At 44.0% G+C, this 24,929-nt stretch overlaps 1 protein-coding gene across 1 annotated transcript in view; it reads right to left on the bottom strand.

Moving 5' to 3' along the window:
- The window catches only part of EXPH5 (exophilin 5), a 37,023-nt gene extending 19,759 nt beyond the window's left edge, over positions 1 to 17,264 (bottom strand). Inside the window, exon 1 of the mRNA XM_074915974.1 lies at positions 17,146 to 17,264. Within this exon, the coding sequence (XP_074772075.1) occupies positions 17,146 to 17,264 (119 nt within the window). The remainder of the gene's footprint in view (positions 1 to 17,145) is intronic.
- Between the last annotated feature and the right edge of the window lie 7,665 nt (positions 17,265 to 24,929).

The following is a 24,929-nucleotide window of genomic DNA, read 5'->3' as shown; positions in this document are numbered from 1 at the left end:
TATTTCAGTTATCAATTTATACAAAACCACACATTCTCTGAGACAACATTACTTTACAAAACAAACAAAATTAAGTATCTAGTCTGGAAACAGATGTATTTCCATCTGGAATTTATACAGGGTATACTGTCCATACTAGCAACTACTGTTCATCAGGTGGCATCTGGAGAATAGGAAGGCAGGAGAGAGACATTTTTGGTAAATGAGTATTTCCCTTGAAGAAGATTACACAGACACAAGTAGTAGCCATTTGAAATATACTACCACGGCAAAAATGTTAATCATCACCGATATTGCCGCACCATGGGAGTGACTAAACACCACAAACGCCATCCGCGGCACGAACAGCCTAGCAGTAATGTGAAACAGGAGGAGGCGATGAATAAAGTGCTCTCAAGCGCCAACTTCATGACCTCACTGCTGTGGCCTCAGCAAGGGGGATCCAAGACACCGGGAGGAGTAAAAGCACACAGAGCCAGGCATGAGGTGCTCTGGGCGTGGCGGCAGTCACAGCGACTGCCCGGAAAACAACCCCACAGCAGTTCTGCTCAAGTCCCGAAAGCGGACCCCTCTGCTGTAACGCAGCCCTGTGGCCCTGTGAAGCGGGGCCCGCCGGGGCCCGCCGGCCCCCCCCGGGCGGGCCCGCCCCTTCCCGGCCTGCAGCCCGCGGGGCCAGGCCCAGGCGCCCCCTAGCGGCGGCGGCAGCCGCGCTCGGCCGCAAGCTGACGTTGCTCACACAGAAACACCTTCCCTTTACATGTCTGCATTCCAGAGAGAAGAGAAAAATACAAAACCCCACACTCTGACGTCGACCGTATCAGGCTTCCCGTGAACACGCCTTTCACTGAAAAATGTATTTCAAACCTTGCACAAACACTGGCATTAATATTTAAACACCGTAAAGTCTTTACTGGTACATGCTTGGCATTATCTGCAGTCATTACCTGTGAATGAGCTGCTTTTGAGTTGTGCTGTCATCCCCAACTCACGAAAGAAACCCTTAAATTGCTTGTGTGCGTTTGTATTTACACGCACATGCAGGCCCATATATTGAACCCCATATATATAGTTATGTGAGTACCGAACGTAAATGATATGTAATATGTAATTGCAGTATCGCATGACTATTAAATACTTCTCATTTGCAATGACTGCCAGCCAAACCACATTATTTCCCTATATACCTGCTCCGTCAAGCCTACATGCCCTCTCATGATACTAATGAACGACAGTTGTGAACTAGAAGCAAAGCCCGTCTCAAGAAACAATTACAGAAGATGGTATCTGCACTCAGTATTGCAATGAACTTGCCTTTGAGGCAGCGCTATTGTTACTTAGATTGCAAATTATACATTGAGACACTGCTCCGTGGGAGTGTCAAAACACCTCTAAGCCAAATGTACTCATCTTGCTTCCCTGTCTGTTCCATTCATCCTTCCTCCTCGTTTCTCTACAGCCGCTTTGGACACGCAGAGCCACTACCTTTTGAGAGGACACAACATCATTGTGACTGGGAAAAGTACCTGTAAACTGTTGCAGGATTAAAAGCAACTCCATTCCCAGGATAATTTACGGGACACTGCTCCACAAACTGGAGCAGGCAGCAATCCTAAATGACCTCACAGGCTACACCTTGTTACCTTTTCCCATCTATTATCCTGCAGAGCATCTAAACTAATGAATCACTCGGGAGCGATTCCTTTGCACTGTTTTTAAAAACATCTCTTCCTTATTGGCACAAGGATGTCCCAGTATTTCTTATACAGACATCTCCAAGGAAAAGTTAATCTAAATGTTTGTATGTACTAGACTTTCATGTCTCAATGTTTGTATGTACTAGACTTTCATGTGGGTTATCATAAATACTGTGAAAAGACCTGTACCCTCCCCCTGCCACTTCCTGTTAGGATAATAAGGAGCTTTAATTGCTACTGTAAGAGGAAAGGTATTTTCTCTACCATCTTCATCCTGAATATAAAGCAGATGACAGATGTATAAGGTAGTAGAAACTGGGTTGCCAAATAGGAGGTCTGGGGACATCTCTGCTGTTTGCAGGGGACAGAGGATTCAATCCCACTTTTGCCAAAGCAGAAATTATGATCTCTATTGATTTCAGCAGAAGTAGGATTTGGCCCTAAAGGACTCTTATCACACACCTCACAGGAGAACAGACACACAGAAACCACCGAGCACAAGGAATTGCACCAGGTGAAGGGTAAGCAGACCAGTATTTGCTCATTGGATCAAGCTCTCAGTGTCTGAGAAAACAAGGCTGAAAGGATTGCATATAAAAACAGTGCCAAAAGCATTAGATAAAAACTACAGCAGGCCAGATAATTTGCAAAACCAATTTCCTAAAATGTATGTCTTTACTCTGTTTATATTCCTTACTTTGTCAGTGAGAAAAGGGTAGAGATGTTCAAAAACAGTGCCTGAAGAACCAGTACTTTCCTAATTTCTTTGCTTTAACTTATCACCTTCCCACTGCTTTATACATTATGCCACACTGGCGAACTGTGCATCTCTATGATTTCTATGGCCAGTTAATTTTCTAGAAAACTCTAGCTGTTATCACAGTCACAGGTAGTTCTAAAATGCATATGCAAGAATATTTTCTTACTTATAGTTCCTTTTAATTTGGTAAAAATAATTTAAAGACATACTTTCAAGTTGTCATCTTATTTGAAAAAAAGAGGAAAAGAAGTATTACTGACAAAAGCAAAGACTACCACAGCTGAAGTAATTTGAAAAAATTATTATCTGCCATTTCATATAAATATATGATAGCAATAGCAACAACGTTTTGCTTTCCAAGGAGCCAGAGAAGCTCCTGTGGCAGGTTAATCCTACCAGGAAGAAAAATAACGATATGCAGAGCCAAGATACTCTTTCCTAGCACATCAGACACACAATAAATCTATTTTCAAAGGCAGTCCTTATTCTTAGTAGCTGGTATATTTTTACTCACATTAAATAAATCTTTTGTTTATGTTTCTTTCTTACTGTTTTCTGTTTGGCTAATGTCAATAAACAAAGACAGCTTCATTATTACATGTAAAACATTATGCAGAAATATGTGAATCAGAGAGGAAAACTGACTCTGATGTTTTGGTTGTACACACTACAGTGTAAAAAGATCTAAGTGAAAACTCACTTTTTTTTTTTTTTTCCCCATTGGCTTTTGTATATGTAAAATTAAGCATTTCTGCAGTAATTCTCTGAAAAATCAAGGCCTCCTCTCTTTTGATGAATAAAATATGTTGGTAATAATGCTTGAATCTAACCTGCTAGGTTGTTGCTAAACAACCACTCAGATTTAATTTTCTCTTCCCCCAAAATACTGGTCTTCTATTTAAGTTTTCATCCTTTTAATTATTATTACTGCTGCTGTCATTTTTATTATTATTATTCCTTGATTTTATAATGCCCATTAAGCCACTAAGTAGCCTTCAGAAGACAACTTCATTTGTCTGAGCATGTGACCAATAAAACTAAAGATGTGTATGGGCAAAGAGGATGTGCCACAAGACGGAAAACCAAAGAACATGTTCAGTGTTTCCTTCTGACCATGACCCAGATACCAATAAATGTAATGGAAGGACTTTCACTGTCCTGAACAGTCATCAGGTTGGGCTGCTGGAGAGTCACCTAGTGGTGACATCCCTGGATGGAAGGGATTAACTGGAAGTGCCAAGACCGGTTCACCTGAAGGACTGGGGAAACATTTCACAACCCAGCACTGAACTGTACGGGATGTGTTTTCAATCCCACTTTGACAGGCTCATCAAGTGTCCCGCTCACAATTATCCCTAAATATTTAGGTTCCAAAACTGTGCAAAGCCAGGAACTGGAAGCAGGGAGAAAGTGAAAAAGGAATTAATCTTCTCCATTTTCTCTTCCCAGACTGTATAGTTAATAGGCAGAAGTATTTTAAACACAAAGATACCACTTCTGCACATGATTTTTATACCTACCCTATAGTACCCTTTCAAGCAGCAAGTAGGGCTACTTAAGCAGACAGCTGCAAATAGTAAGTGTAATTTTGTCACCAGAACACTCTTCTGACAAAAGACAGATTCACACATTAAGTCCAGTCATGTGTACCAGGGACACAAGCAGGGAATATGGGAATTAAAGGCAAAACATCTTTTCTGCCCTTACTGAAGTTCCACCTTGTCCGCTCATGGGGAAAATCCTTCCATTTCCACCTCTATTATTCTTAATTAAAAAGTAGAAAAATCACAAAATCTGATATTATTACATTACCGCTATTCAGCAGAATTATTCTTTTAAATTAAAGCTGATCACTTGCTTTGCGATAGCCTAATACAGTAGCAATGTATACATTCATGACACACAATACACAAAGACAGCAAGACTACCAGCATACACGAAACACTCTCATCAGACTCCCACTGTGCATTGAATACTTCTTTCCACTCTATAACTCGCAATGTCTTTTGTGTCTACAATTTTTTAACTTAAGCACCCTTTGTACAGTGGCTAAAAGTTACGTCTTTTCCCAAAGCTTTAACTTCTTATATTAAACTATATGAAATTAATATACTGCAGATTACTTGCTCTAGCTGCTGTTTTCCCTCACCAAGTCCAACACATCATTTCCCCTTGAAGCTTCTGTCTGTTCCTCTCAGCAAGTGCACAGACTGACACTTCCCTTCAAAAGAGAAAACTAGGAAATGTGGTAAGGGCAAGGACAAGGTTCATTCTCATGCTGACCACATAATTCCTCTCTGCTCTGACAGCGGAGGTATCAGTTATTCTCAGTTAAAGCTCAGAAATCAGGAGCTCAATGACTTCTCCATAAAATTAAGTTTTTAAAGCAAAGAGCATTGAAAATTGAGATCACAGGGGCTGAGGGTGATTGATCACCTATCTCAAAACTGTAACAATGCCTCAAAACATCACTTTTAACAGGAAACTATCTCTTTAGCAGCTACCCTGGGTTTACAGTGAGAACATTATTTCAGCCCTGCTGGAACAAATCAAAAAGGCTGTAAGTATGCATCATTTGAGTTTATATGTACTTAGAACATGAAAGATTTTAGTCCTTTGGGCAGCTGGTCAACAAGTGAATGAGGTGCAATACCGCTGGTAATGTCACAATTGTCGGTGACTCTCCAGCTCGGGCTGACTTTCTGACATTTCCTCTGCAGTGACTGCAAAACAAGGGAAAGCTCCACTCTGAGAATGTTTTACAGATGATTTACAATCTCTCTGTACAGGCTGCAAATGACAGGTCAAAAAAAAAAGTGTTACTTTATTATGCTGTCAATACTAATGAGGCCAGGTGCAAGGTCCTGCATATGGGTTGGGGCAATCCCATGCACAAATACAGGCTGGGCAATGACTTCATTGAGAGCAGCCCTGAGGAGAAGGACATGTGGGTATTAGTGGATGGAAAACTGAGTGTAAGCCAGCAATGTGCACTCGCATCTCAGAAAGCCAACTGTATGCTGGGCTGCCTCAAGAGAAGTGTGGCCAGCAGGTCAAGGAAGGTGATTCTCCCCCTCTACTCCACTCTTGTGAGATCCCACCTGGAGTACTGCGTTCAGCTCTGGGGCCCCCAGCATAAGAAGGACATATGGACCTGCTCAAGAGGGTCCAGAGGAGGCCATGAAAGTGACTGGGGGGCTGGAGCACCTCTCTGATGAGGACAGGCTGAGAGAGTTGGGCTTGTTCAGCCTGGAGAAGAGAAGGCTCTGGACAGCCCTTATAGTGGCCTTCCAGTACTTAAAGGGGGCTACAGGAAAGATGGGGAGGGACTCTATCAGGGAGTGTAGTGACAGGATGAGGGGTAACAGCTTTGAACTGAAAGATGATAGATTTAGATTAGATGTAAGGAAGAAATTCTTTCCTGTGAGGGTGGTGAGACACTGGCACAGGTTGCCCAGAGAAGCCGTGGCTGCCCCCTCCCTGGCAGTGTTCAAGGCCAGGTTGGACGGGGCTTTGAGCAACCTGGGCTAGTGGAAGGTGTCCCTGCCCATGGCAGGGGGTTGGAACTAGATGATTTAAGGTCCCTTCCAACCCAAACCATGCTGTGATGACAATGATGATTAATAGGAATGTCCATTAGCATTAATACAGGATAATAGATGCAGTGGATATAATTCTCCATGCAAAGATTCTGACTTGTTTGCAGGGATAGATGTAGTCTTGATCCAAAAACATCTCATAACAGGAGTAAGTTTTGGGGTCCTAAATTTCTGTCCTGGCAATCTTACATGGAAATACAGGTATATACCATGTGTGCCACATGATGGGTTGGAAGGCTAGGGATCAAGTCTTCTTAGGTCTCTCAGTAAATCTGAAGCTAATGATTAACAGGAGACATATTTACTCTTCCAGGGTAGAGCTGCTAGTTGACTGTGAGAGCTTTTATAAATATTGATAGCATGCAAAGAGACAGCCATCTATGCAAGTAATTTACAGTCAGCTATGTATTATACATTTTACTGCCTTACAAACACATGCAGTGCAGATGCTGTTTCTCATGTTACTGTATGGCTTTCTTTATGTAAAACCTTTCCTAGGTAACAACACAAGGGTAAAAACAGGAAAACAGACACAGGCCAGGTAAGAACTCCGAATGAGGGGAACTGGTTTCAAATGAAGATCAAGGTCTCATTTCTGCAAGCAGGTTTGTGTATGATATCCCATGGATTTGGACAGAGCTCTGAAATTGAGAGCTCCAATCCAGTCAGGATTAGACATTTGTTTGTACAGAGCTAAACTTGAAGCCTAAGGCTTTCAAAATACACCTCTGCAATCTCAGATAACTGTGCAGAGTCTCACACAGAGCTGAAGCAAGATTCTGGTCAACAGAAGTAAGACAGAAGGTCAGAGTGTACCTGCACACTGTGTTAATGTAACACTACAAAAGCCTCATTTACATTGCTTTAAGTTAAGGAAAGCAGTCATAAGAATGAATGTAAGCTCTAAAAGCTGTCACAGTGGATGTTTTTCATCTGGAAATATAGTGCTTATATATGTATATAATATATACTTGCACAGATCCTCTGCTATAGTAGCTCAGAATCTCATAATTTATCACAACTCTTCCACTGGAAATAGAAATATTACAGTATAATAATACTTCCACACTGCTGCAGCTTTGCTTGGCTGCAGTTCTCTGTACTCAAGCCCCTATATCTGGAAATCCAAAGATATGGCAAGCAGAAGTACTGACATTCCTTGATTATTCCAAACACAAATTAAACTGTGTGTAAACAGACTGTATTTTTCATCATTTACTCTTAGCTTTTGTTTTGTGGTTTTGATGTGTTTGCTCACAGTTCGTATGGTACCAGTACACATAACTATTTATTTCCATGGTAAGACTGATAAAAAGAATATAGCTTCTAGTAGGAGTTTAAAATGCAGGCACTGAAATACAGATTATTACATTTAAGAGCATTAATATAATAATCTAGCTGCAAAGAAGGATTAGAAATACATTTCATGTGAACATTTAAATGCACAAATCCTCAGGAAAAAGTCCTAATTTCCCCCTACTTACTTTAATGCATTTCTCACATGAATTATCTAAGTTGTGAAACTTTTCAGACTGTCAGCTCCAGGGAATTAAGTCATTTTTCAATTTAAAACAAGTACAGAAAATGCTGAACTGAGGTCAGTCCTTAGTCTATATAGTCCCATGTTAAAGTTATGCAGCACAGAAGAAAATGGGGTCTCTGTGCCCAAAGCACCAAAACTCCATTAGGCCAAACTCCACTTGATTTGAAAACTAGATTCAGAGAGCAAAAAGATTTTAAAGGATGATTACATTTTCTGTGAAATTCAGTATAGATAAACCACTGACAAAAACTACACTTGAAAGAAGAAAAGGAGACAGACGCATGTGACATTTTTCAAATGCTGTCAAAACAGTATCTGATACAACCCAGTGAACGTCAGCTAAGTCTTGACATACAGCGCAGCAAACCTTGTTCTCAGCCATTAGCTAAGTCTCTACAAGAGCCACATCTACAGGAGGTGCAAGTGCTGCATGTCTAGATGGACCCAAGAATCTGAAGTACCTCAGGGACCAAATCCAGCAAAACTCCTCCAGCGTGTGGGGCTTCACCATGGAAAGCGTGCGTTGCAGCCTTTGACAGGATTACAAGACACATGTAACCTGAACATACCACGGAAGCACAGATGTGCCAGTACCAGGGGAGATGATTTCAGCCACTTTGAACATGAATCAGACATGGTCCTGTGCAACACTTTTCGTCTTTGTGTCATAACCAATTTAGTATTTGTGAAATATGTGCAAGGACTTCAAGGTGTTGGGATGCAGACAGTGTGTAGAAGCTGTCAGCACCTGAAAACATTTTTGGGGTCCTTTCAAGGCTGCTCACTGCAGAATGATATTAATTCCTTTCCTTACAGCAATGATAAGCACTGCGTGTTATATTTCACTGGCATTACCTTCCAGAGTCCCAGTGACTCTACTGCACACGCCACTGGCTTTACAACCAACTTTTAACAGACATACACAAGAGAAATGAGCTACAGTAAGAGTGACCATACTTCACTGACATTTTCAGCATTTCAGACAGTTCTCTTCTCCATGCGCCTCCATGACTCTTTGCTTGCTTAGTATAGGGAGTTGTCTTCTTCCACCTGATGGCCATTTCCAGTTTAACTAATGTCAATTATTATTTTAACTTCTGCACTTGATCTGGGGAGAAGACAGAGGGTGTTGAGAACATAGAGACATTACTATTGGAAAGGTCAAACCTGGGAAGTGCACAGACTTCCTACAAGGTGCACAAGTCCTTAACTGGGTCACAACTCCATAGAAAAACTAACAAAATTGGACTGTTCTGCAATAGTTATTCCAGAATAACTCCCCATATTGACTGTCTACTCAGTAGTTAATGCCAGCTTGCACTGCTGTGCTTGACCTATTTATTCTTGAAGCCTGTTCAATTTATCCATATAGACAAAGCTCAAATAATTCTACTTTTGCCATTAAGATTGAACTTAGAAAATGTCTTAACATTACTTAACAGTAAGCCTTGGCTTAAATCTCATCAGTTTCAACAAGTATCTTCTTTTTGGCAGCCCTAGTGACACCAGAAAGTGGGCTAGATAATAATTACAATAATAATCATCATTATTTTCATTTTTATAGTATTTTGTCACTTGAAAATGCAAACATTAGTTTGAACCCTGGCACAAGGCCTGTGTTTGAATGACCATGGGTGAAAATGCCCTGAGCACATCCTCCCCGCCCCTGCAGGTTTGGCCACCATGGCCCAGGGCCAGATTGGAAAGAGCAGAGCTGATGGCCTTGGAGAAAGCTGTCATGAAGACAGCCAGAGGCCTCAGCAAGGGCCACCCCTCCTTCTCCTGGGAGCTGCTTTTAAACAGAGGGTGCCCTACTGGGCCTTGCCCCAGCTACAGCCCCTGATGCGTCCCCAGCTCTGTCTGTGCACGGCCACTGCTCCACTGAGCCAGGCCTTGACCCCTGGGCTGACATCCCAACCTGGCCTCAGCTCACACACCCCACACCTGGCCTGCCCAGCCTTCGCGGGACCATGGCTGACCATGGTCACTGTCACTAGGTCTGACCCTGGTGTGACTTCATGTCTTGACTTTGGCCCTGCATCCTCACCACAGCCCTGCCTCGTGATCACCAGGCTGGGGTGGACCTGGTTACCCTCACCAGGCCTGATCCCAGCCCTGGCTCAAGCCCACGGCCTGGCCACACCACTATGGCGATCACGCTGGGGCTGCCCCCATCTGTCTTGCTGGGGTAGTGGGATGGTGGGACAGGCCCTGGCAGGGAGGCCTTGCCCTGCCAGCAACATGGGGAGTCCCTGTGGCCCCAATAACATGAGGAAAGAAGAAACACATTCAGTGTACTACCAGACAGGCTCTTCTGGGTCTCATTCTGCCACCGCACACACTGTAGAAAACCCTGGGCTCTCAAACACAAAGAAGTGCAAAACTTTGGAGGAAAGGATTGACCTTTCATTGACACTGAAATTAGTTAACTATGAAAAGACAAGACCAATGAGCTGGCAGCAATGCCAGTCTGGACCCTGCTCTGTAGATGTAAAACCAGAATTACACCACAAACTTCGGTTTAGTTACACCACAAACTTCGGTTTAGTTAGCCCAGGAGCACAGGGCTAAAAACCAAAACAGAAAATGGCACATGCTGTGCCCACCGACCCCCAGCTGTAACCACCTGCTCTTTCTCTGCTCACCTGAAGCCTTGGTCCTTGACTCCAGGCCCCACCACAAGATAGGATTATTAAAAAACAGTGATGAGGAAAAAACTTGATATGCAACTTAACTAACTGCCTTTGGCTACAGTACTCCCACTCGAACAAGGGCAGACCCAAGGTGGGATTATTTATGACAGTAATTGTTTACCAAACCAAGTAAAGGTTTTTAAATCACAGTCTTTCCTGCCATTTCCCCTTCTATTTACACTTCTTTAGCATATTAGTGCTTCAGGGCTTCAAGGACCTGTTTTCATAAATGTTTACAAACCACTAAACATGCTGGTGGCACAGTATCCGTAGTAAATAATAATAGTATCTCCTCCACAAACAAGACACAATAGAGCACTTGTGCCCTGAAACATTCCGGGTGGAGTATCACTTATGAAAGAATTTCTTTATTAATGCTTTGTTCAGGGAGGGAGCTCCACTGGAACGACAATATACCCAAGTGATGCTGTCCTGGTATCCTGCCTGCTCCCCTCACCCATGCATCTTATGGGTATTTTGGGGCTGATTCTAGAAATTCTTTGTAATTATAAGGAATTAGGCCCATAATCTAGATCTCTAACACCCAAGAAATGTCCTTAATCTCTAAGAGGTTGCAAGAAGATCAACAGGACTACTATTGTGAATAAGCCAAAATGAAGGCTGCAGTGTCAGACCCCTCAAACTGTAAGCAAGACAAAATAATTGCAGCACCAAGAAGGTGCTGAGTATGTCTGCACCTCTGCAACATATGCCTTCCAAGGTTCTGAGTATAGGAGAAGGTGAAAAAATACATTCCACACACAGCGTTTTATTCCTACCTTCTATTGTCAGACCCATGAGAGCAAATGTCAGCCAAGAGAATACAATAAGGAATTATTTGTAACAAATGATCTGCCGTAAGGCAGTAAGAACAGTTGTGTTCCTGTAACAAATAACTATGTCCAAATGATTTGTTGTAGATACTGTCTAAAACAAAGTAAGGAGAGGATTCGCCCCTCCCACAAAAATCATGTGTTGTTAATGGGTCACCAAAAATGAGTGGTACTGACTGTAACCTCCCAATTTATTTATTTTGCTTTTCATCTTTAAATTTTAGGATAAATTAAAACAAACCTCTGCTTTGCTGCCATCTATTCTCATTGCCATAGATCTATAAGACTAAATCTACTAAATAAAAAAAGCAAAAGCATAAATCAACCTGGAAATAAGCAAATCAAATTAAAGCGAAGAGAATGAGCGCTGTTCTCTCCCAAAAGCTCCATTTCCCTTTCCTCTTGTTTTCAGTTCTTATTCAGACAGTGTTTGATGCCTAAGATATGTCCTAGAGCTGGTAGTTAATTTTTTTCCATTCTTCCTACTGAAAAAAGAAAAAAATCCTTACACAATACAGGCATAGTCACTTCTCAAAACATGATTTAGCAGGTAAACTGCTATTCAGAGAGGTAGGTTCAGTTCCCTGTTCAGTGGCTCAGTCTCAGTTTTTTCCAGTGTCTTATTTGAAAGTGAAGATAACAGTATTTCCCTTCTTCTCAAGGATTAATAAACTAAAATGACACAAGGCTATTGTATGTAGTCATAATAGGATCATTATATAGCACAGATAAATCTCCTAAATAAAAGTTAATAATTAAAGAATTCAGAGCTCTTCTGCTCTTTTGAATACATTCCCTATTTATCCGTAGCTCTTCTGCTGTATCTCCCAACTGTTCATTTTTTGGACAACATGCAAATGTACCAGCTACTTGTTTCCATGCCACAACACCCTACCTGCTGCGTCTTTTAAGTAGTTGGCTCCATGTCTCCTGGCCCCTCTCATCTCAGCTGCTTTCTCTGGGCCCTGGTCCTGTTCAGTGGTGGAGGGGCATCTTTGCGCCCAGTGCTCAGGCAGTCTGAGGCACTGGAGCCCCGAAGATGACAGGAAAGACACCTGCTTGGGCACTGTCCGTCTCTCCACACTCTGCAGAGGGAGGAGCTGCCTCGGAGATAAAAGGCCGAGCTCCACCTCTGTGTTCCATTGCTTCATGGGCTGCCGCTGCGGAGCCTTCCTGCAGGGAGTGCCAGTCCCTCTGCTGCCTGCCAGGCTCAGAAGTGCTGTCCTGGAGAGATGGGAAGCAGGCAGCCTCCCTTGTCACCCTGCCCATCGGCTTCTTGGAGAAAGGACAGAAAAGAGAAGCACCTACAGGTTTGTTAAGCCTTTAGGACCTGGGGCTCTGCATGCAAATATCAGCTGTCAATTCTTTTTTTAATTTCTGTCCCCAGCAGCTGCAGAACAAAGCTTGAGAAGAGGAGCTGGGTGCACCCCGAAGCCTTGAAACCAGAAGTCGAATACGACCTGGAATGTTTTTATGTCATTATTTTCAAGCCTATTTCATTTAGCGTGGAAAGTTGACCTGTGTTGTATCCTTATGGAAACTTGTTAGTGAGCCACTGGAACATGATACTGCCCTCTGACCATGCTGGATTTCTCCCTGTCTCCTCCTGGGCATCTAACTGTGATTTAAATATTTGGGAGAAGGAACCTTCTTCCACAAGCATCTACAAAATCATCAGATTCATTAACCAGGCTTACTAAAATAGCATTTTGTGACTTGAGTTGGACTTCTGTATTAACATTGCAATTATTATTACGGAACAATGCATGTCTGTTGATATTGACCCTATATTCCATTTTTTCTCCCACACCAACACTTATAATAAATGAGGTTTTCTCCGAGTTGGTATTATGAATGAGACCGGATTTGATGAACAACAAAGAATACTGAAGCTGGGTGTTATCCAAATCCAAAACTAATGTGTTTTTTTCTTTTAAATTATTAAATACGTGATTAATAAGTTTCTAAATTATTGTTAGTATATAAGTCAGTAAACAATCATGTGAGTTATACCAAAGCTGACTGCTGCTGCTTCTCTGAACCCGTTTTGTGGGAGGAGTCAGGTATGGCTGGTTTGCTGTTGCTGTTCAAAGGTACTGCTGAGAGGAGCCACGAGAGGGCACTGGAAAGGAGAAAACAGGCAAAAAAATGCAGTCCTGGGAACCAGTAGCCCAGGGCACATCAGGAGCTCAGCTCCCTCTCAGTAGCAAGAACAAATAAAGGTCCAACAGGTCACACACTTCATTTCTGCATAAAATGGAAAGCAATACTGAGAGATCTTCCAAGCCAGGCCTAGAGGTTTGGAGCCTGCCAAGGGAGCCGAGAAAGGGCTGGCGGTACCCAGAGGGTGTGCTGGGGCATCTGGAGGAATGGAGAGGGACAGCATAAAGTGGGGCCCACAGCTACATGAATGTGCCCAATTGGCCACATAAGTCACACATTCCTGCTCCACACAAAAGGCCACAGAGAGAAGAAGAAAGGGAGATGAAGAGGGGTTGTATAAAGCAACTAACTTTTTACCAGAGAATGCCCCAATACGTGTTTAATTTCACGAAGGCGTGGGCTGTCTGAGTGAAGAGAGATCTGGTGGTTCTATCGAGTTTCCAGTGTAGGCAAGCAATCAGAATAGAAAAAAACCTGTATTTGTCCGGAAACAATTACGGTTACATAGCTGAGAGCTCAATGCACTTGAGGAGGAATTTGAGGAGGTCAGTATTTCCTGCTGCACTGCAATACATTTGTGTTTATGTGAAAATCAGCTCCCTCGAATCATGGTTGTCACTTGTTGGACATGATAAGACATGCAGGATGTCAAGATTCATCTTTTGATCTTATTTCTGTCTTTCAAAAATTAACTGGTATTTACATTTTTTTAATATAAGAAATGCAGCTTGTAAAAAAAGAAAAGCCCATACCTGCATTTTGATTCTGGAGTTGTATCTGGGAACGGATTTCAAGTTTTCTTTGATCTTTTAAGAGATTTGCAGACAGTTATGTGCTTGTGTATTGGGTCTGGCTGAACTGGAATCGGTTTTCCCCTATAGCAGCCCTCACGGTGCTGTGGTTTATGCTGGGAGCTGGCAGGGTGTTGATAGCACCCTGGTGTTGTGGCTGCTGCTGAGCAGTGCTTACACAGCACCAAGGCTCTTTCTGATATTTCCCCCAGTGGGACGGGGTGGGCAAGATCTTGGGAGGGGACACAGCCAGGACAGCTGACCCAAACCGACCAAAGGGATATTCCATACCACATGACGTCTGCTCAGTATAAAGCTGGAGAAAGGAGGAAGGGGCTGGGGTCACCCTTGGTCCTCCGAGGCAACCACTACGGTATGGGAGCCCTGATCCTGAGAAGGCCCGACATCGCCTCTTCATGGGAAGTAGAGAATAGATCTGTTTGCTTTTGCTTCCGCGCGCGGACTTTTGCTTCGCTTTGCTTATATTAAAACTGCTTTTGTTTCACCCACAAGGGTTAGTTTATCTTCTTTCCCCTCTTTACCCTGTTGAGAAAACAAAGGGGGGGGGGGGGGGGGAAGTGATAGAGCGACTTGGTGGATACCTGGCATTTAGCCAGAGTCAAACCATCACAGCTTGCTCGTAAGACATCAAACAACATGCACAAAATCAGTGCAGTCATTAAGACCTGACTTGTGGTCTGCCAGCAAATGCTTCATTCCTTGTCAATCCAGTCTAGATTGGTCTATACAAGGACATGCTATACTGTAAATAAAGATGGTCACTGAGCAAACTTGACCAATGAGCCCACTGGTTATTACTGACTTGCTCCCAGTCGTGCCCAGCTCCAACTAGCTTTATCCAAAACCACGCTCAAGAGCAGTTCGGGGGACAACTCACTTCAGTGACTTCATGCAAAAAAGCAGTATTGATGAAACTGCTTCTTCCACTCGACAACATCTTCTATATGCCTCATTTGATTGACAGCATAAATCAAATAGCTTCAAAATCACACTTTGAAAGCATCCCAGGACTGGGCTGCCACAGTGCTCAGGCATTATTTTAAAACTTTTGAACCGAAAAAATGTGTACAAAGTTAATTTTCAAAATAATAGTAATAAGAATGATAGAGAGCCAAGGGGGCAGGCACATGGGACCAAGAGGAGCAAATGCAATTTTGTATAAAGCCTCTGAAGCTCACTGTGGTCATATAGGAACTGCAGATTTGGCCCTCCAGGGTGATCACTGTTATTACTTAGATTGTAGTAGCACAGGGCAACACCACACAGACTGGAATCTGTCTGCTCCTGATGGGAGTCCCCTGGCCTGGAGAGTTTACAGTCTAAATTAGACCAGGTAGACAAGTGGAGTGAGAAAGAAAGTACTTTTATTAGGCTCAAGAGAGAGATTAAGAAATTTGCCCAAGGACACATACAAAGCCTTTGACAGATCTAGGGTTTAACCTAGATTTCAGTATGGCACCTTGATCATACACACTTCGCCTATCTTCTGCTCAACTTCTAGATACCTCTTCAACTGAGATTTAAAGTAGACTCGATCTCAGTAAAACATCACCAGAAACATCCTCTTATACCATGTTTATTTTGACTGCTTTTGCATAGAGACCACTTTCTATTGACAAAGTCCTAAGTACACAGACGGAGAAACAAATACAAGTTTTGGGGCAGGTGAAAGCCTTGAGTTCAAGAGTAGGCTATTGCTTCACAAGCCTCTCTACAGCACTGGAAGCCTCCCTGTACTTGCTTTGGCTTTAGTCTCACCCAGAGTTAAAACTTACAACTATCCAGCCACGTAATTCTCCACATCTAGCCAAATATTCTTTTTTTTTCTTTTTTTTTTTTTTTTTTGCTCATAATGGGACACATGGAACAGCAAGTAATCAAAGAAAGAGAGGCAATGCCAAATTATGGAAGAAAGAAATCACTAAACGTAACTCAGTCTGGGTTCACATGCTGCAGAAAACTAAAAAAAGTTTTGGGTGCAAGTCAGTGTTGACACATAATGTTTAACCATAACCATCATAAAACCCACTTGACTGAAATAAGAAATACACAGTACAAAAATCCACTTGACAGAAACGTTACTCATTAACATTCCTTCTACATCTTACATGAAAGCATTACTTGCAAAAAGTGCCCACTTGTGAATCCGAGAGGACACTGCCTCTCGCTTGCAAACTATCCACAAGGTACCTCAAGTCTCATCTAGAGGAAGAAATTATAACCTTTAATAATAAAGGGCTCATTTTCCCAGCAAAAACTTTCATTAATTCCTGACCTTTGCTTTCACTATCTTCACAAATAGCTTTGGTGATTGCACACAGGGGAGATACGAGCTAGAAACAAGGTCGAGGCTGTTCTATTTCTTCACATGGCTCATATAAGATGCTGTGACTTGTGTACCTGAATGCGGAGGGAATTCAGTTAAGTCACTTGAAAGGGTCTTGCAAACCACCTTTCAGTCAGGTGGGTGCCTGGCTTGGTTTCCGAAAGCTGCCAGGATCGGCTCCGAGATCTGCCCGGGAGCCGCAGAGCCGCCACGTTTCCCTGCAAGCTCCCTCATACTGCCCCGTTGCCGTTGTCTCCCGGGAACCGGTGTTTAGCCTACACCCCCGCCAGCGACACGCGGAGAGGCAGACGTGGCCTCCTCCTCCTCGGGGAAGGCGAGGAGCCACGGGGAGCAGCAGCCGTGACTCAGAGCCGCCCCTGTCACAACACGCGTTTCCCAAGCCTCCCGATGCTGCAGATGCCGGGGACGGGCGGCGCTGGCGGGCGGCACTCCCGCTCCCCCGGCGCCGCGGCAGGACCGCAGCCTCCCGCGCAGCGAGCCCGGCCCGCGCAGCCCCGCGGCCGGCGCAGCCCCTCCTCCGCGGGGCGGCCGCCCGCCGCCCCTTTTCCCGCCCGCCTCAGCGGGGCGAAGCCGCCGCGGGCTCCGCCGCCCGCCCAGGCCGGGGCCGTGCGCCCTCCGCTGCCCCGCCGCATCCCGGCTGCCCCGCCGCATCCCGGCTGCCCGCTCCGCGCCGTGCGGCGGCCGGGGGTTAAGCCTGGTACCTGACTCTGTCCTTCTCGGCCCGCCGGAGCTCCGAGTCCCTCTGCAGCACTTCAAAAACCGCCCTGGCTTCCTCCTCGTTTAAAAAACTGAGATCTGGCCCCTGAGGCGCTGCGGTCATGGCTTTGCTTATCTCCAGGCGGGCGGGCGGAGGCAGGCGGGCGGCGCTGACCCCCTCGGAGCCTGGAGCGACACCGGCATGGCGAGCCGCGGGAGCACCGCACACACCGGCACCCCTGGCACACGCTGCCCTCTGGACGGCGGGAGCCGGCCCGCGGCCGCGCCGCCCCGTACCGTCCCGCACCGCCCCGTACAGGGCTGTCCCGCCCCGTACCCTACCGCCCCGTCCCGTCCCGCCCCGTCCCGGCGCGCATTGGGCACCAGCCCCCGGAGCGAGCCGGCCCGCAGCGTCCTGCCGGTGCAGGCGGACAGGCCGATAGCCCTGCAGAGTGGAGGCAAAGTGGTAACTTCCACGGAGGAAGAACGGGGCAGAGCTTCATGTTTACTCTCCTTTAAGGTTTTCCCGAAGAAAGAGTAGAGACCAGAAGTCCTTGACCTGGGCGTTAGAACCACATCTCAGAAGTGACTTCACCCTGATTTAACTCTGGCGGCTCTGATGCAGCTCAGCTCTGTGCTGGCGGCAGCAGCACAAACAGGTGTGTTTCTCCAGACTACATGTCTATCTAGTACGCTGTACTAGTTGAATTGTTAGTAAAATCTCCTTTGAAATTTTTCTGTCAAAGAAGGGCTTTATTCAGGACCAAACTGCAGATGCGAGCACGGCTGTATGGAGAAAGAAAATTAAACCCAGTTTTTGTTTATGTAAAAGCGAGTCAGTGGAAACGGCACGGCAGTGTGCCACAGGAGCGGGGCTGAGCTGCACGCAGCCGCCTTCCCGCTCCGTAGTGGGCTGACGTGGGGCCACGGAGGAATGCTTTCCCACTAGGAAGTCGTGCGGTGCATGTGGAAATAAGGACCTTAGACCACAGCGGGAATAACAGGTTGCAGGATGTGCCTTGTTTTGGTGTAGCTTCTGGCATCACGAGTCTGGCCCAAAGAGAAGCTCACATGATTCCTGGTTACCAAACAGCAAAAACAAGGCTATGAAACAACTGATGAAAAAGTGATGAAAGCTATGAAGAATTGTGATGTCTGAAGATGTCTAGAGGAGGTGCCCGCCACAGATAAAAAATACAGTGAATTTTTAATAGGATACAGGAGATGCTTCTGGGTAAAGTCTAAGCATGTTGTTTCTCAAATCCATCACTGGTGCATTAGGAGCTTACAGAACTTCTCTCTAAAGGTGAACGCCCTGTCCTCCCTGTTCTGTTGCACTGAGCATAGTGGAGTGACTGTTTTACCAGGAGAAGCTGAGTGTGTGGAGCTTTTCTTGGGACTCTCCCAGGCAGTGGATTAGACATCACTGTCCCTTTCTGCCTGGCACCTGCAGGGTATGGGGAGCAATTGCTCACAGCGCTTCTGCATCATGCTGGATCTGCTCCCAGAGCAGAGGGGAAACACGATAACATTTTTTTCCATACATCCATTGCAATGAACCTCATCAATGCCCACTCTTGCCTTAAAAACAATGTTTTATCTTACTGGTGAAGTTGTGGTTTTTTTAACTTCTTATGCAAGCATTCAAGGTCAGGTTAGACAGGGCTGTGAGCAACCTGATCTAGTGGAAGATGTCCCTGCTCATTGCAGAGGAGTGTTGGACTAGTTGACCTTCAAAGGTCCCTTCCAACCCAAACCATTCTATGATTCCTTGATTCTATGATAAAAAATACATGCATACAGAATACATAGGAAAGTTGTACATGTTCTTAAGAGTTTGGAAAGGAAGTTACGTACAACAGGCCTTACAAAGAAAGGGTGACATTCCCCCATAAATTTGGTGACTTTGTAATTTTATCTACCCTGCATGTAAGTCAAGAGTGGAGTTTTATTTCTAAGTTTCTGTCATCTTATTTCTTCATTTCTAGCAATCTGATTAAGTGGCCTTTTTTTTTTTTTTTTTTTCATCACCAAAATGGACGTTAGCATATTTTCAGTGCAGAGGGGAGCAGGGACAAGATGTTCATGTAATATATGAGCAATGTATAATCTTTCCGGTAATCACAAGTAATAATTTTTTCGTTCTATACAAAGTCATGGAATTATTTAGAAGAGTGACAAGTATGTACCCTAGTGGTTTTAGAGAGTTGCTGCCAGATATCACGGTGCTTATTATTTCAATGGCTTTTATTCAGATTATTTAGAGATTCGGGCATAGCCATCTTGTATGGTAAGAAGACCTTCATTTTACACAGCATCTTTGGTGTGTCATATCAGCATTACCAAATGGGTGTTGAATCATGACTAGAAACAGCTGCTATCTATGGAGTCTTCTACCAGAAATTTATTTTGTGAAAAATAACCACTTCTCTGTATCTCTCTTCATTACTCCACCTCACTTTAAAGTTTATGTCTTTTTCATATATGAATCATGATGGCAAGGAAACACTGCGTGTATTCCAGCATTTAGATTCTCCAGCACCTGATGTATTTTAATTTCTGTTGCATAAACCTAAGACAGGATACATGCTCTAACTTATTTTCTGTGATTTTTAGCTAACAGCTGTTCCAGAAAGATAAAGAAGTGTTTTCTTGTAAATAAATAGCATTTCTTCTGTTTAGAAACCTGAAACAGAGTGCCAAAATAGCATATAAGAGGCTGCAGACATGAGACGTCTATTAGTAATGTTAATTGCCAATGCCACTAAAGAGGATGCTGACACACATACCTTAATTATAGGGCAAATTCTTCAAAAACTGCATTTCACAAATACTGTTGTACTAATGGGTGGTGTTAACTCCACTTACTCTCAGTGAAGGATTTCAAAGTGTAGGACTCCAGAAAACCAGAGGGACTGTTTCTAAAAGTTGATCTGTAGCTAGGGAATTGAGGGGAATGTGGAGGAGGGTTGGTTGAATCTTGTAGCAATTGGCCTTGAGGCTGGTATCAGCTTTGAGGCCTGGAAGAACTGTAAGGTCTTGTCTGTTCCTGTTGAACTAATTACTGTGTAAATTGTCACACAGATTAGTGAAGGCTAGTTTAATTAACTCCCTGTGCTAAGTGAAAAAGACTTCACGCAAGGCGAAGAGTATATATGAAGCGTCTTTCATTTAAAATGTATTAAATCTGCTTATTGTGTTTGAAATAAATATTTCTAACACTAACCTAGGTCAAAAATAGTTTGATCATATTACTCATAAGAACAAAAGCAGCGCCTCTCCCTCTGTTTAACAAGCCCATCATTTATTTCCAGTTTAATAGTCATTATTGATTTATGTGTATTAAGTTAACAACTAGATGTCCCGCTGAGTTTCAGGGGGTGTGATGGCTTGCGGTGCATGCCACAGTAGACATTTCCAACTGAGCGGTGCATTTCCACTGAGCAGTGAGTGTCCTCCAGGATCTGTCACTGGGCCCTCAGCTCTCACTTCAAAAGAGCTTTGGACTTTCATTTAGTCATTTTAACTGTGAAGTGGAACACTTTGAAGATTGCCTGGACGTCAACATCCAAATACTGCTCATGTTATTATAGCCGTTTGCTTGCTGCACAGCCTCTTGTGAGGCAAGGAGGGAGCCAGGACCGGGCTGAGCAGGTTGCAGAGTGTAGGCCATTGTTGTCCACCCTGAAACCGCCAGAGGCGGCAGGCCTGCTCCCACAGGGAAAGCTAATCTTCAAGGCACACCACATTCACAAGTCACATCTTGCAGCCTGTGTGGCTGCAGTCTGCTCCTTCTCACAATGTCCTCAAGCATTTCCTCTCGTCGACTCTCCCATTCACCTGCTTTTCTTTTCCTCCTAATCCCTTGAGTGTTAGCTGCTCCTTTCCCCCACTTCTAGACTCTGCCCTGCCAACATGGCAGATTTCCTCACCTTACAAGTACTGCTTGTCGCTGCTGCCTCTAGTCCTAATGTCTTCCCACCCCATACGTTGTCTATATAAACTCAGGTTTTTTTCAGTAGAGGGTTGTTTCTGCTGAAATAGACTTGTTGACCCCTTAGAATGGCAAAAGGGCAGCATGGCAAAATACGATCAGTTTTTTGCCTACCAGAAGAAAGGTAAGAGTGATGTCCCCAAATTGTATCAGCACTGGATGGCAGCAAGGAAAAGTGGCCATGAGAGACATCTGAAATATTGGCTGCAGTATGCCTCTTGCACTTTGTGACTCTACTCTCAGTGCATTTGCTGCTGCTTTGGACAATGACTCGATGACACCACTTCATCTTGCTTTTTGCTTATGACTGGCTGTCTGTCCTTTTACCTCCCTTACTATTAGGATTCAGTTAATCACTAATTTCATTTTGAATACTCATTGGGACTGCACCTTCTCCAGACTGGAGAGAAGATTGTGAGCAGGATCCATCACGGGACAAGACAGGTTGGGATTTTAGGGGGTTGCTGTAGAGGGCTGTGGCCTGGAGAGGCATATGAAGAATATGGTTACAAGTATATATCTGTAGTATAAGACCACTGCTTGGACTGGGAGGGGGAACATGTTTTGTTGAAATGATGCACAGTTTCTGCTTTATTGTAGGTCTGATATCTTGACTCTCTGAGCCACAGTTTGGCTAGTACGGCATGTAACACCTGTGCTCTTGGCAGGAACTGTGTAACCTCTTCCTCCTTAACTAACATGTGCATAAATGTAATCACCAGACGCCAATGCCTGGGACACGGCAGAATTATGCATTTAATATATTAAGGTTGTATGCCAGTGCATGCAACCTATTAAGACAGGCTTGAGTAAAGGTTAGAAGAACCAGGCATGACTAAACAGTAAGGAAGACATGTTATTAGAAGCAAGAATCAACCTTCAAAACACTGAAGTCATACTTAAACGAAGAAAATAGAAAAAGTCATATGTGCTGTCTGATAATATATAAAAATAAAATTAAGCAGACCAAAAAAAAGAAAGCTGGGAGAAGCAATTTGCTAAACGACTCCAAACCAGTACTAAATCCTCCTTCAAACACATCAAGAAGCTCATCAGGTTGATCAATGATCAAGGTATAAAAGGAGCACTACAGAGAGCAGAAGACCTTTTCTGAGAAGAAACTGATGTTCATTGTGAATGAAACTAGGAAGACCCACATGCCAGAATACTTTTCCAAGAAGAGGATCTGACTGAAACTGAACTGACTGTAAAAGAGGTTATGTGACAAATTGGCACGATGAACATTAACAACTCACCAATACTAGAAGTTATTTCATCCAATGGTTCTAAGAAGATTTACTGTAGTCTGTAACTGCTCACTGTAGTCTTGATACCTGAGGACTAGAGTGTAGCAAATAGATACCAGCTGTAAAATAGTTTTCAGAGAGAATCAAGGGAACTATGGGATTATACAACAGACTTCTTGGGCAAATTTGTGAAAAGAGTAATAAATGGAAGAATGAGTAGTTACTTGGGTTCATACAAGTTACCTCAGAAGAGTCAATGTGGCTCCTAAAAAGGGAAGTCCTTTATAATCCTCTTTTTGAAGGGTGTCAGCAGATATCTGGACAGTCAAATTGATCCAATCTGCTTGGACTTTTGAAGACTTTTGACAGTACCATCTGTCACTGTTTGAGCCCAGAGAGCAACTGAGCACCATGCAGCTGCTCACTCCCCCCTTCCCCCTCAGGACTGAGAAGAAGGAAATAACACAAAAGGCTCAGAAATTGAGATACGTACAGAGAAGGATGATTCACTCATTATGGTCATGGGCAAAAGACAGACTTCGCAGGGAAAGAGAAAAGAACATCAATTTAATTCAGACAATAACAAAACCAACACCTAACAGACAGAGCAGGACAGTGAGAAGCATTACCACATCTTAAAAACACCTTTCCCCCACCTCTCCCTTCTTCCTGGGCTCCACTTCACTCCCGATTCCTCTGCCTTCTCCTCCCCCAGTGCAGGGGGCAGGCAGGGAATGGGGGTTATGGTCAGTTCCACTGCTTCTTCCTCCTCGGGGGAGGACTCTTCACATTCTTCCCCTGCTCCAGCATGGGGTCCCTCTCATGGGAAACAGTCCTCCACAAACTTTGTCTGGTGTAAGTCCTTCCCACTGACCGCAGCTGTTCCCGAGCTGCTCTGGCGCAGGTCTCCCCCATGTGTTGCAGTCCTCCCACCACCAAACTGCAACAGTGGGGGCTTCTTCTTCCCACAGAATCTCAGCCTTCTTTGGGCCCAGTCACTTGCTCTGGCATGGGGTCCCCCACGGCCTGCAGGTGGGCATCTGCTCCACTGGTGACCTCCACGTGCTGCAGAGGGACAGCCTGCCCTCTCACCACGGGCTGCAGGGGAGTCTCTGCTCGGGTGCACCTCCACCGCCTCTCTCCTTCTTTCTTCCACTAACCTCAGTGTTTGCACAGGTGTCTTTCTCAAAGCTCCTCACAACTCCAACTCCTGCTGCCAGGTTCCCCTTCTTAAATACATTATTGCAGAGGTGCAGCCACCATCGCTAATTGGCTCAGCCTTGGCCAGAGGTGGGTCTGACTTGGAGCCGGGGGACGCTTCGAGAAGCTTCTCACAGGAGGCACCCCTGTAGCCTCCTCCCCTGCTACCAAAAAACCCGCCACACACTCAAACCCAGCACACCATCATCAACAGTTTCCAAGGAAATTTAGTAGTCATGAGATTAAATCAAAGGTCCTTTTATGGTTAAATAACAGGTTACAAGTTAGGAAGCAGAGGGTAAGAGGACGAATTACTTATTACAGTGGAGGAAGGTCACCACTGGACTTTGCAGAGCTCTGTTCTGGGATCTGTGTTGTTCATTACACTCTTAAATGACCTGAAAAAGAAGTTAGTAGTGAGGTGAGAAAGTTCGCTGTTGATATGAAAGTTTGTGATATGAAGATATTCAGGCTAGTAGGAACAAAGGCAGACTGTAAGGGACCACAAGAGGCCTTTGTAAGACAGACTGACTAAGAAATATGTGTGGAAAAAAAAATGCGAGTTTCACATATAAGCTAGCTTTCACAGGTAAGCAGTGGACTCTGAGCTGGCTATTAACATTTAGAAGCAAAGTCTTTATAAAATCCATAACCTGTGAAAACATCAGAAAAGCAACCCAAATAATAGAATTTATTAGGAAACAAAAATAAAGCCATGGTTTGCCTACAGCTTATATATGAATATGAAATTATGTATGGAATATAGATTATATTATTCATATACAATAGATTAATCTATATATTCTGAATATATATTCATATATATTCTCTATATAGATGATGGAATTAGAATATGGAATTCTATGTATTCTATATTTCTCTATGACATAGAAAGAGTGGAAAGGAATTGACTTTGGTGTTTCTTCAAATACAGGAATGATGGGCCATCAAATGGAACTAACAGAAGCTGACTTTAGTGCAAACAAAATGAGATGAACTTGTGCAACTCCTTGCCAAAGGATTTTATGGATGCAAAAGTCTTCAAGGGGAGACTGTAGAAGCAGTTAAAAGAGAGATTAATTCAGGATTATTTCATAAAGAAACCACATGGGAAAAACTCTGAGCTGAGAATAGACACATTTTGAAAGTACTTCATGTACACTTGCCTGTTCTCATTCTTCCTTAGGCATTTGCTTACGGCTACTCGTGGCAACAGGATACTGAGCTACATGGACATGTGGTCTGAACCAGTATGAGCATTTGCATTTTCTAATGAACGTACCTGGAGAGCATGTATGTGAAACCTGGGGAGATGGGCTCACAGCAGGGTACCATTGCTTCTGGATGG

Source organism: Athene noctua, chromosome 1 (genome assembly GCF_965140245.1).
Source record: "Athene noctua chromosome 1, bAthNoc1.hap1.1, whole genome shotgun sequence".
NCBI lineage: Eukaryota > Metazoa > Chordata > Aves > Strigiformes > Strigidae > Athene > Athene noctua.
The sequence above is the reverse complement of the archived record's forward strand: the minus strand, read 5'-3'. Positions and strand labels throughout refer to the sequence as shown.